General features: G+C 42.2%; 2 protein-coding genes across 2 annotated transcripts; one reads left to right on the top strand and one right to left on the bottom strand.

Annotated features, from left to right (window-relative positions):
• Positions 1–377: 377 nt before the first annotated feature.
• LOC108665205 (neurotrophin 1-like) lies at positions 378–1,359 on the top strand. Its single transcript, XM_018151937.2, has one exon. The coding sequence runs from the start codon at positions 394–396 to the stop codon at positions 1,273–1,275; it is 882 nt and encodes a 293-aa protein (XP_018007426.2). The 5' UTR covers positions 378–393; the 3' UTR covers positions 1,276–1,359.
• A 3,185-nt stretch (positions 1,360–4,544) lies between these two features.
• LOC125178657 lies at positions 4,545–10,288 on the bottom strand. Its single transcript, XM_047882943.1, has 5 exons — positions 8,819–10,288; positions 6,697–7,919; positions 5,963–6,150; positions 5,387–5,513; positions 4,545–4,847 (listed from the first exon to the last, which is right to left on the bottom strand). Exons 1-5 carry the CDS (start codon positions 10,286–10,288, stop codon positions 4,673–4,675), a joined length of 3,183 nt encoding a protein of 1,060 aa, XP_047738899.1. The 3' UTR covers positions 4,545–4,672.
• Positions 10,289–13,363: the final 3,075 nt, after the last annotated feature.

Below are 13,363 nucleotides of genomic sequence, written 5' to 3'. Positions count from 1 at the left end.
CAGCCACGTAGGCTCGTCCAAGTGTGTTACTCGTGTTACCAAGTTGCAGGCCACGCGATCCCTGTCATGAGCTAACACGTACAGCCCTATGTAATCCTTCCCAATCAGTAATTGCATGGATAAATAATGAATGCATGGATGGTGAAGAATGAGGAGAGTACACAAGTATTCGAACTACTGACATTCAATGGCAACATTCAAATAAAACTTCAGCTATATAAGGCATCTACCGAATGAATGCTTATTAGTACATCGGAATCTTTCCGTAAATACCATCATACTTTTTCTAACTTTGATAATAAATCATGGCGCATTGTCTATTATAACACAAGCATATTGTTTAATCATGAAATCTTCCTTCTCCAACAGATGCCAAGTCTGTTGTTCGCACTCATGCGGCATGGAGCATGTGAGTCAGCGACGGATGCTGATCCCGCCATTGTCTCCCACCGAGGTCCCCTCAGCCGAGCCTCCTTCCCAGCACTCTACACTACCCCTCTTCCTCCCCACGGCTTCCATGCTCCTTCATATGCATTCCCTTCTCCAGATTTATTCCTTTCCGCTCTCAGATTCGGTCAGTCGCAACCAAGCTTTGTATTCTCCCCGTCAGGGCCTCTTCAATCATCCCTGCTGCATCATCAGCTTCTTGGATTTTCGACCCCGTCTCCGTTTATCAAACAAAAGTTCGCGCACGAAGAAAATATTTTACAGACCCTGCATCATTCGAAACCACTTCATGGCTTTTCTCCGAGAATTTGTAACCGTGAACCACCACCAAAGTGCTCGTACAACACCACAAAACCTTGGTGCAACGTGGACCACTACTACCCTTTGTTCGACATAGAGGCTGACCTCCATTACCACAGAAGAGGAGTGGCGGGTCTGTATGCGGACGTGGCAAATCTTGACACCACGAACTCTGTTGTTGGTCCACTCAAGCTAATTGACGAAACCTACTTGTGTCCTTCACAAACTAATTACATTCGACCTCTGCGAGCCCAGGACATTAAGGGAACGTGGAGAATTATTGTCAACGGCGTGAAGATCGACAATGAACATCTAACCCAAACGGTGAGGATGGAGGAGTGTCATCACCATGGGCTGCCATGCCCTCTCTTGCCCCATTGTTACTCGTCAACGTGTCTTCAGAAGTCGACCTTTCAACGATTCTTGGTGTACGACCCTTGCGATGCTCGATTCCCCTTCGCCACGCAGACTTTCAAATTCCCTACGTCCTGCTCATGCCGACTGGACGATTCTTACGTCATCAATTAACGTGACTAAAATTCCTGCTGGTGTTGACTGTACGACTACCACGTCATACACCAGCGGGGCCAAACTTCCTTCTGGTGTTGACTGTAGACTAGTTGACGTACCAGAGACTAGTTGACGTACCAGAGACTAGATGACGTACCTGAGACTAGTTGACGTACCTGAGACTAGTTAACGCAACGTAATGCAATGTAAAATCCTGCACTGACGCTACTCACGTGATGGTACGCAAAGAAACAGTTCTGTGAATTAATTCGATTTCCTAAAGAATCTTCAATTAATAGACGTGACTATGATCATATTCTGTTAGTTGAAGTTTCAGCGACTTATTGAAGTTAGTAGTGGATGTAAATTCAGAGTCGAGGAATACGTTCAATGTGGCTTTAAGCAGCGAATGTTTACTTTGGTTTCGAGTCACCAAGCTACAGCAGGATTATTGCCGATCACATCAACATGGAATTACAGTGCAGGATAGCCACGAGTGTTGCACAGTTGTTAACAGCTTATTATATGCATGTTACAGTTCGGTATATTTGTGTAGGCAGTAAAGCACACAATTCAAGGAGCGTTGTTATTCCAAGGACGGTAAGATGAGAGGTAGCAGGATTGATACAATGATATACCTAGTATATTTAAGTGAATGAACAACATTGATGGACAGTGATATGTTACTCTTATACTGTATTTACGGTATATTATAATGTATTTTTATACAGTATTTAAACGATAGTTAACTGTATATATATGTAGTATTCTATATTTATATAATTCTACATTACTAATGCAGTATACCAGCACTATACTGAGATATTTTTATATTTAAACTTACCTTCGTCAAGTCTTTATACTCTTCACCTTTTAAATACTTCGCAACAGAGTCTCCCAGAATAAAGCACCGTGAAAACATATCAATAATGCCACTATCAGCATGGTGCTTCTATTACAAATGCTGACAGTGAAATCTAGGCTGGCATAGTACGAAGTAATCTAGGCACATGAAGTTTGTGACGTGCTAGAGTCTGCCTCGTCACCGCTGCACATGACGTTTGTGACGTGCTAGAGTCTGCCTCGTCACCGCTGTACATGACGTTTGTGACGTGCAAGAGTCTGCCTCGTCACCGCTGCACTTGACGTTTGTGACGTGCTAGAGTCTGCCTCGTCACTGCTGTACATGACGTTTGTGACGTGCTAGAGTCTGCATCGTCTTTACGACTGTCATCGTCACGTGGTGACAAGATCAGCCTCACTGAAGGCGTTTTTTATAATGGTTAATAAGTCGCTTCTGATGTACTGCAAGAAATAAGGAAAGGAATAAGGATGAAGAAATAACGTTGAATGCCAGACCTGAATGACTTCTTTCTAGCTATATTAGTGCGGTAAACCAGGCTTCGAATGCATCAAGATGCAGTAAAGACAATTTCACAAACTATCCACGGTTTAGAACAACAATTCCAAACTAAATAGAAAAAAAAATAAAAAGAGAACAGAATGTTGGAAATTTTCGAATTTCTTTTAAGTTGTAAATTTTGAGCACTTTTTCTCCAAATCTATTGTTAGGTATGGGTTTGTTAATAGTAGATGTGTCTGTGAAACTTGGTGGTAAAAATATTCTATTTAATTTTTCTCCGGCAGGTGTGTGAAGCCATTCCTTACTAATTTCTTTACTTTAGTTTGAGTGATCACTCTTTGCGTTTAGTTTAATTTATTTTTGTATAAAATGCATGTTCGCGCTTTCTTTCAGTAGAAGACCGCCGACTCCAGGGTTAAAATTGAGGTTAGCCTTTTATTTTGGCTCTACCACCAAGACTTTTGAGCTTCGGTTTATTACTAGAATAACGTTAATATTTATTCTGAACCTTTTTGGGGAAGCTTGGTTTTTTCTACGCTAAAGTCACTGGTTAATTTTGGAGTCTGCCCTCCTTTTCTTCTACTTTCATTATTTTCCTTAACCAGGGCCCATACTTTCAAAACTCGCTAAGTGAACGTAAGTACTTACGCTCTATTTTCTTGTCTATGATTGGTGAATTTTGCTTGAAAGGCCGCCAATGATTGGCTGATGAACTTACGATCTCTTAACTTTCTTTGAAAGTATAGAACCTGGCCTCTTAAATTGACTCTTAAATTTACAGCTTATCCACTTGCTGGCAAAAGATTTTAAGATGGTTGCGGGGCTGTAGCTATTCTGATATATTGCGACATACATTTAGGCTCGTAGAGCTTATATTTTAATTACCATTTAATTATTTATTACCATTTTAAACTTTTGGGATTTTCAGCAACACATGGCATGCTATTTCAGAGATCCTTCTGGATGTTCAGGGTGTATAAATTTCTTGCTTCTAAGCGTGAATTTATTGAATCTTACTGTGATGTTGGAAGAATAATACTGTTTTGCTGAATGGTAAATTTAAACGTTATTTCTTGATTCGACAGTTATGTTGGGCCGGGCTTATTTGACTGTATAACGTCGACGAGCCTGTGTTGAACCCGCTAGTAAGCTTTATTTTTTGGAACTTTGTTCTTTTCTGAATTTTCTGTAAATTGTCAGCTTTATCAAGCTTTTGGACTTTCTTCTTCTGACCAAGTTCTAAAATAGAGGTTCATTTGTTCACAGTTTTAGTATTAAGCTCAACAAGAACGACGAATTCCTCCTTGCAATAAACATAGAGTGGTCTGTCGCACGCCTGACATTTGTTTGAAAATTTGCACTGTTGCACACTCGCATTTGTTTTTACGACATCCTTTCCCGGAACAACTAATTAATTTAATCTTCATAAAACGAGTTATATAAAAGTACAAAAAATTAACAACTATTTTTTTATTCAATCGCCATAATACGAGTTATATTAAAGTAAAAAAAAAACTAATAAATTCAATCACTATAATGCGAATCATGTTAGAGTACAAAAAAAGGAACAACTAATTATTTCAATCACCATAATACGAATCATATTAGAGTACAAAAAAATGAAAAACTAATTGCTTTAATCGCCATAATACGAATAATATTAAAGTATATTCTAATTCTACACATTCTTAGTCCATAATTTCTATGTAACGCAAACTCGTTTATTTCCAGGGTAATCGCTAGTGAAGCTCCCGCACTTAAAATAAAGATTACAGAGAATAACGTAGGAATAAAACTGCAGCAGGCTGACGGCAGGCTGTAGGACAGTTAGGCCAGCTCATCCATAAGCCTGCACTATGCAGGAGCAGGCTGACGGCAGGCTGAAGGACTCATCCATAAGCCTGCACCACGCAGGAGCAGGCTGTAGGACAGTTAGGCCAGCTCATCCATAAGCCTGCGCCACGCAGGAGCAGGCTGACGGCAGGCTGTAGAAGGACTCATCCATAAGCCTGCGCCACGCACGAGCAGGCTGACGGCAGGCTGTAGAAGGACTCATCCATAAGCCTGCGCCACGCACGAGCAGGCTGACGGCAGGCTGAAGGTGTCCACGAAGAGCCGGTTGGTGACGTCACACGGGTCCATCACCAGCAGCTGAGTCAGCGAAAACTTCTGCACGCAGCGACTGCCGTAGCGGGGAGCCACCAGGCGGCATGGGTGCTCGGGGTGCCTGAGGAAGGAAGGACTTCGTTCCTAAGGGTACCCATACAGTGAAAGCAGGTTTGCCCGTGCGGGCAACATGCTTCAATTAACCTGCCACAGGAATGAACATAGGATAATAATGTAAGTGTTCACAGTGAAAACCTGTACGAATAGGCTTCTGTATTCTATGGTTTCAGGCGCCAGCCTGAGCAGGTAGCCAGCACGCTGGCAACCTGCTTTCACTGTGTGCGTACCCTAATGCACTGTACCGTGTCAAATCTCCAACATAATTAAAACTATTGCTAGAAAAAGGCCTACAGCCAGCAGTGGAGTTGTCGCAGGTAGGCTCAATTTGAAAGGATATGCTCAATTGGGTAGGATTTGATAAAATACTCCAAATACTGACTGAGAAAAGTTCTCCTACGACGAAAAGTGATTTCTCAGTTTCGTTTTCTTATGATTGAAAGACTCAACTTAATGCACAAAACAATCAATAAAGGACGTTTTAGAGCGTATTCCCTAATATGGTACAGTAATCATCATTATGCACGTATCACTGATACTGACAAGCATCGCTCGGTCCTGATACGCTGCACGACGTTGGCCACGTTCTGCACGATGACGCGCCAGCGTCCCTGAGCGTTCTTGGCGCGCAGGGGCAGATTGTACGACACCACCGAGGGGCACACGTAGCCTGGAACGAGTGGTTTACCTTTGAGGGATAGGTTATTGATGGTAGTAATGGTTCTATGGTACACGATAGCGGAAGATAATGATAGGTGACGCTGTACTTCTTCAATGCCGAGCCACCGTGTTGTGGAAGGTCCTGGATTATGGTATGACGACTGTGGTATGCCACAGTCCTGGGTTGTGGTATGAGTAGCTATACTCACCCTCTGTACCCAGCCAGTGCGTGACGTCATACAGTCCTGGGTTGTAGTATGAGTAGCTATACTCACCCTCTGTATCCAGCAAGTGCGTGACGTCATACAGACTTACAGTCCTGGGTTGTAAGTCTGTACAGTCCTGGGTTGACGTCATACAGTCCTGGGTTGTGGTATGAGTAGCTATACTCACCCTCTGTACCGAGCCAGTGCGTGACATCATACAGTCCTGGGTTGTGGTATGAGTAGCTATACTCACCCTCTGTGCCCAGCCAGTGTGTGACGTCATACAGTCCTGGGTTGTGGTACGAGTAGCCGAAGCTTAACTCGCGCTGTCGGGACAAGCCAGCGACCAATGAGAAGCTGCCACGCGGGCCAGTCGAAGAGGCGTTGGCGAAGTACGACGCAAGACGAGCGTTCGACGAGAGCGCCTGAAGGACCTCTCTCCTGTCGGTTACAATAAAGTTCCTCCAGTGTACAATGACTAACAATGAACTGTAGAAATAAAATGATCAGCTCTAAAACTTGCCTGGAAAGTTGGTCTTTAAACGATGCAAGACGAGCGTTCGACGAGAGAGCCTGATGGACCTCTCTCCTGTCGGTTACAATAAAGTTCCTCCAGTGTACAATAACGAATAATGAACTATTGAAATAAAATGATCAGCTCTAAAATTTGCCTGGGATTTGGTCTATAACCTATGAATGTTATTGGCACCAGTCCAATAAAATTAAAGATGTCTTTAATGAAGGCGTTGGGGAATTTTTCATGTCAAAACATTTTGAAATTACATTTTGGTCTGAAAATGTAGTGTTATTTTTCCTATTACATACTGATTAGATTAATTAAATCTACGTCTTCAATTTTGCGAGTTATTGAAGAAAATATTGAAAAGAAAGGGGTATACGAATAATTTTGTCGCTAACTGTAGTGTGTGAATAAAATGTAGACCAAGATATTATTATTCTACGTGGACTCTTCAGGCGATTACTTACCGCGGGTACGATGGATCCGTCAAGCAGAAGTCAGCGCCCTGAGGTGCACAAGCTGGAGACTCAACGGGGCGGCAAATGACCGTCCCCTCAGGAGAGATGGGCACACCGAGAGCGTGTTTTGTTTCGGGACTCACCGAAGAACTTGTCTGATTCTTTGGCCGGAGCATTGACAAAAACATAGAGGTTCCATGAAATTCGGGTATTATGAATTTGGATCCAGAACGGGGGATGTTGGCTATAAATTTTGAATTTTCTTTGTCCAATGTGGTGAGCTTGTTGAAATTTGAGGTAATTGCGGAGGTAGCCTGCGTACCAGTGTGCACCGTCGATTCCTTCTCCATTTCACCAAGAAATTGGGGATCATCCAACTGCGGTGAGCGGGTGCTGGATGTTGTGGAGTGGAAAGAATTATCTCGATTGGGTAATATCTGCACTAGATCAAATGCAGGAGTGCCACCGAACTCAAACCCAGCGTTAGGTCGCACCCTGTCCAAGATAGCCGAAGGAAGAAGCGGGTTAGGAAGTAGAGTGCTGATTCGTGTAGTGTTTTCAATTGATTTTTCTTCAGTAAAGATTGCTGCATCACTGTCAGCTGAAATTGGGGGACGAGGAGTGTCGATAAGGAATGAAATTTGGTCAGGCAATGCGACTTGCTGATCTTTCAGATGACCAGAAGTGAAAGGGAGGAAAGTCGCTCCAGATGTGTTGACTGTGAGAGCCGTCTTTAGGTTTGGAAGAAGTGTCACCGACGCCGGAAAGTTTGTCCCTGGGAGGAGCTGCAATGATGGAATCGTTGCAGACAAATTTTTCTTTGGCTGTTGCGTGTTCACCAAATTTTCTGGTTCGGCTCGAGTTAACGATGATTGGAAAGAAGTTGAAATCGCTTCATCTGACTTGTTGGGGTCAGCAGGAGTTCCAGATATTTTTTCGCCGGGAAAATCCATATTCATTCCCTGAATGGCTTTGAAATCGTCGAATGATTGACCAGAAATCGACTTTGGACGTGAAATATGCGAAACGGCATCAAAAACTGGCAGTTGGGATCTAGGTGCAACAGCTGGCTGAGTCTGGAAGCTGGATATCGCCGCCGTGCTGGTGTTGAGGAACGAGTGAGTGAGAATTTCAGAGAAGCGCGTGAGGTGCTCAGAACTTGGCATCATGGAAGGAGGTCCCGACGTTGAGAAGTTGCCATGCATCGCCTGCGTGAGACTGGCCAGCAGGAGCTGTGGTGACAGACACAGCCGGTCAAGCAGCATAGGGACAATAATGGGAACTGTGAGGTTAGGCGTGCAATTGAAGGAAAATAAAGTAAAATGGTCATGCAAGAAGAGCACTAACAACCATATCACCCGCTATACTTTTTTACTTTTTTTTTCTTTTTCTCTCTTCTTTTTGCCACACATTTCCTACGACACACAGCAATCCCCCAATTGTGGCCTTTTCCTGTGTGTACCATTAGTGTTTAAAATAATCTTACATTAGTTTTACCTAGCCAAAAAACCCTAACCTAACCAAACCGAACTGAACACAAACAACCAAGAACAAATCGACCGAAAACCTTTTGTCAGTAAAGCGAAATGCTTACATGCAAAATAAAATTTGGAAAGGAATGCAGTGTTTCTAGGACACAGTTGAACGTGAATGAATGAACATCACCTATGACCATATATTTTCAACTAAGGATTAATGTGAGAAGACTTGTCACGAAAATAAAATGTAGCCATTACTAGTATTTAGCATCGACTGACAGGCTTTTTTCTAACAGTAGGAATCTAACTTGATTTGACAAGCTAATTTCCGTGCAATGAATGAAATTTAATAATAAATTATAAACTTACGACATTCTGTCGAGATGATTTGGACAACGATCTGTGTCACATTAATAAATTCTAATTTGAGAAGCTGGATCGTCATTTTTTGTCATGCGTGTGATTTCGACGGAAACTGCTTTTTTTGATCGTGCTAGGTGCATATTAAATAAGTCGCGTGTTAGACATGTGAGTTCTTGTGAACAACTTCTGCTGTTACAATAGGAAACGTTTACAATATTTAAATGATTTATTTATTCCATGGACTGCATTTATCAACATTAAAATGCGGGATTTTTAAGTGAAGTGCTCACCAGCAGCACTGATGCAGTTGATCGTCCCCTGTCCCGCGGTGCCTCATTCACGCCCCTGCCAACTGGCGGGACGTCATGGCGTCCGGTGCCGTGTATCCTCAGAAGTTCTGAAATTGTTTCACGATCTTCTGAGAAAAAGTCAGCTTCATCGTCAGTTCCTGCCAATGAATCGTCAAATGTATCGATTGCTTCTGGCAGAGAGTCTGGTTCATTGTGGTCATGGAACTGTTCGAGGGACAGTGTTTCAACTTCATGCGGCTGAAAGTAAAACTCGGCAGAATCTCTCAGCCAATCCGAAATTTTATTTTGAGTAACAATTATTTGCTCAAAAGTTGAACTAGAATCCTCGGGAACTTCTCTTTGAGCCGTTGGAGGAATGTGTGGAGTATGAGAAGTCTGAATCGGTAGTTGCTCACGCAGTTTGTGCTGTAAAAATTTGGGCGCGTTTAGCGAATTTAACTTTGACGCTCGTCTAGGTGGATCCGGAAATTTTTCTTCAGCAATAGTTGTCTGTTCAGAGTTTATTCCTTCTTGTAAATCTAACAAGGGTTGTGAACTCGGCAGAGAATCATCTGGCGTGTCAGCGAGGCTCAAGGTCGAGGTTTCGACGTATAAATTAATGTACGTAGAGCTCTCTTCCGTGCCTGCGACCGTCTTGTCGGCTGTAAAGTCATCAATACCATTCGGAGTCGTGAGCCCAACAGCTGGTGTCAGGTCACTAACTTTAGGTTGGTTCACCAGTTCATGTGCAGCATCATCCACCGCTTTGACTTGATCGTCAATCCGACCGACGTGCTGACTGCTCGAAGTGACCACCTCCACAGACTGAACAATGAGGCGTTTTAGATCAAAGCTTTCAGACGGTGTCATCTCGATGGACTTATGAGAGCTTCTCTCAGGTTTTGGATGCTTGTTGCTTACTGCCTCTACTTCCAAAAAGTTGACAGATGAGGCATCATCTTCTGCATCGACAACCTTTGCTTCTTTCTCAAAGAAAACGTACCGAGATCCGTCGTTCAAAAAATTTGTATCATTCTCAAACTTCCACCTAGGTATTTTTACCACGTAGAATTCAGTGGTATTCTTCATGAAATCCAACGCCTTGGCATCGAGTAGCGATGCATATTTGGAAGTTCCCTGCGTCTGCCTCGGTACATCGTGGGCAACCTCTTTAAGGGAAGAGACGGCCATGTTTGCAACTGGGTTAAGTTTTATATGGTATGCAGCAGAGACACCGAATTCTTCATTCTTCATTGACTCTAAGTTTGACAGCTCACGTTGCCTGCTGCCACCATCAACTTCTAGCTGATCACTGTCGTCACCATCCTGCATGGAATGACTATGACCCACACCATCAACGTGCAGTTGATCATCACCACTACCCTGCACATCAGCGCTCTGCAAGGCTGTCTCAGCTCTTGCTGCTGTAGAGAGAAACGAAGCTATTTTCTGCGCGAGAGAGTCAAACATTGCGAGTTTTTACTGCACAACTATAACAAAAAATCAAGCCAATTTTTGTTCAAAGTAATAGTTCCGGGTTGCAAAGTGTCAAACTAATGGACGTAGCTGGTCTCAAAACTACCTACAAATGGACATTAATCCCATTTTTAATTTGTTTTAATAGACGTAATGTTCATTTACCCGCACGTGTGAATATACTTAACAACTTGTTGCTTATTTAGACTGCGGGGACACAAGTCTCATTCCCCACCGACATGTCCTTCCCGACTGTTACTCGGGCAGGGCCGGCGGGAGCTTTAATGCCACGAGGCTTCCCTCTCTCCCAGGATGGCGCGTTGAAAAAAAACGCTGCAAATGGCATCGGTGTTGGGCAAAGCATTGAAGCCTCCGTAATTAGGCTAGGCTGCAATACGAAGCTGCAACGAGTGCTGCAACTCTCCTCTCCCTTAACTACCTAATTAGGAGGACCCAGTCAAGTAATTGGGGCAACTGCCGAGGAATAGAATTGTCTTATTATTTTTTCTGGGTTTTCTCGGCGTGCATCGATTACAAAATTACGAGTTTTGAGACGTTCGTTGGATTTAGCATCGCAAAGCGAGTTTCATTCTGTCGTTGTAAACTGTTACCTGTTAACACTGTTAATAGTTAACTGTTAACACTGTTAACAGTTAACTGTTACCTGTGTAACTGTTAACTGTTAACCGTTATCTGTTCACACGCTCATTCATAGTTGCAATGACCTTCTGTGTAGGACTTCGAAGCAGTTGATCCTGGCGACGCTTGAAAAGTTCTTTTGATTTGAGAATCACTTCATGGAATCGTCTTTGTACCTGTCATAACAAATTCAGAATTGAAATAATCAGCGTCGAGAACACACCCGCGCAAGCTTCATCTAATAAAAAACACTAATTGAATAACCGTTTTCAAATTCAAAAGATGATTCACTTTTTTTCCTGTATCAAATTTCTGCTAAGATAAATTTCAGATTTGAATGAATTATAATTTTTTGACTAAACCCAATGGTTGCACTATTATGAATAATATATCACACTCAAACTGTACCTACTCTGGTAAATGATTTATTGAGGATAAGCGTTTACAGAATGCTTCAGCGTTTATGCTTCATATTTTCAAATTTCGCTATGCAAGATATAGCACAGTGAACAATTGTACCATGTAGCATTGTCGGGATACAGCATCAGACACCCTTACAGACAATCAGACACCCATACAATCAGACACCCATACATACAATCAGATACCCATACAGACAATCAGACACCCATACAATCAGAGACCCATACAGACATACAGACAATCAGACACCCATACAATCAGAGACCCATACAGACAATCAGATACCCATACAGACAATCAGACACCCATACAATCAGACACCCATACAATCAGACACTCAATCGGACACCCATACAGACAATCAGACACCCATACTGACAATCGGACACCCATACAGACAATCAGACACCCATACAGGTGCTGTACACGACGGTATGGGGGTGGGGGTGCATGTTTCCTCTCACCCGTTGACGCAAGAAGCTCTGTCGCCGCAATGACTCTCACACGTCCAATCTTTTGCCAATGGCTTGCCAATTACGAAGCCTGGCTTGCCAATTACGAAGCCTAGCTTGCCAATTACGAAGCCAGGTTCCAATTATTGGCTCCTGAAAAATTCCTGCCCAATCGTCGGCCGCCGCCTGGCGGTGACGCAACTGTCATGGCGGCTTGCATGGATCGCTAACGTTGCATAAAAATAAAGCAATTTACTGCACGATAACTTGTAAACGATAACTTGTAAGCTACAGCAATTGACTGCACGATATGTTGTAAATTATACCATTCATTTATATGTTTTAGCTTTTGAACAATCATTCATTAAAAAACTACAGATGTAGCCTACCGTCGTTTTATGAGGTCTACCTGAAACTAAACTGAAAAATCAAGCACCACAAATGAAAAAAAGTAAAAAAAATTTACTAAAAACACAGGTATGAAAAAATGAAATTAAGTAGCGCAGGAAATAGCACAGCAAAGTAAAATATATATTATAAAATACAACTATATATTAAATGAAGTAAAGTATGGTTCAAATTCTGTAAAATATTTTGTCTTCATAAGTACTCCTACATAAACTACAGATATCAATTAAGGCATGATTTTATGATTTGCTCGCCACGCAATCAGATGACACACATGGAAGTAACGAGCACAGAACTATTTAATTTCCCAATCGTGAACTATCCTTTACTAAACATAATATTTCAGCGCATGGATCCAAACACAAGTGAAATTTCTGGGTTGTTCAGTGTTTGTTGACTGTGGATCATTGCTGTACATTCTACTACGCAACGACATTAAATCTTGCAAAATTTAAGTCATTGCATCACAGTGATATTGTTAAAATTACTAATGTTATTTTAGCTTAAAATGCCGTTTTTAAGTAAATTGTCTATGCATTTTTAATTTTGATTTTAATATTTTTAACACGCAAAATAGTCGAAACCCAAATAATTTGAGCTCAAATTTTTAGAGAAAATACTGCCATTTGGATTCCTCTCTGCGCCAGAGCTGCAGGCTTGCTTTAGACTCATTGCTTTAGACTCATTGCTTTAGACTCATTAGAATAGAATAGTATAGAAGTGTCGGCACTGAAGAAATAGGCCCATGGCCTGTTGCCGATTCTTGAACTTTTCGTGACTTGATTCACAAGGGATCCGGCCTTTGGAACCCGATCCTTCCATAGCTGACGATTGATTGAGATAGCTGCTGGACTTATTGCCTGGTCCGTAATTTGCTAGGCATTTTAAGACTGAACATATGCTCCTGCATAGCTTCGTCTGGACTTATTGCCTGGTCCGTAATTTGCTAGGCATTTTAGGACTGAACATATGCTCCTGCATAGCTTCTTCTAGTCTGTTTTTGTGCTTGAGACTCATTGCTTTAGACTCATTGCTTTAGACTCATTGCTCTAGACTCATTGCTTTAGACTCATTGCTTTAGACTCATTGCTTTAGACTCATTGCTTTAGACTCATTGCTTTAGACTCATTGCTTTAGACTCATTGCT

Source organism: Hyalella azteca, unplaced genomic scaffold (assembly GCF_000764305.2).
Source record: "Hyalella azteca isolate HAZT.00-mixed unplaced genomic scaffold, Hazt_2.0.2 contig11653, whole genome shotgun sequence".
Classification (NCBI taxonomy): domain Eukaryota; kingdom Metazoa; phylum Arthropoda; class Malacostraca; order Amphipoda; family Hyalellidae; genus Hyalella; species Hyalella azteca.
This window is presented reverse-complemented; position numbering and strand designations above follow the sequence as displayed.

Excerpts from the sequence above, each read along its gene's own strand:
- LOC108665205 (XM_018151937.2), top strand. The coding sequence starts at position 394 with ATGCGGCATGGAGCATGTGAGTCAGCGACGGATGCTGATCCCGCCATT.
- LOC125178657 (XM_047882943.1), bottom strand. The coding sequence starts at position 10,288 with ATGTTTGACTCTCTCGCGCAGAAAATAGCTTCGTTTCTCTCTACAGCA. Across the intron at positions 7,920-8,818 it reads CAACTGCATCAGTGCTGCTG|CTCCTGCTGGCCAGTCTCAC; the intron begins GTGAGCACTTCA and ends CTGTCACCACAG. Across the intron at positions 4,848-5,386 it reads ATCAGGACCGAGCGATGCTT|GCACCCCGAGCACCCATGCC; the intron begins GTCAGTATCAGT and ends TTCCTTCCTCAG.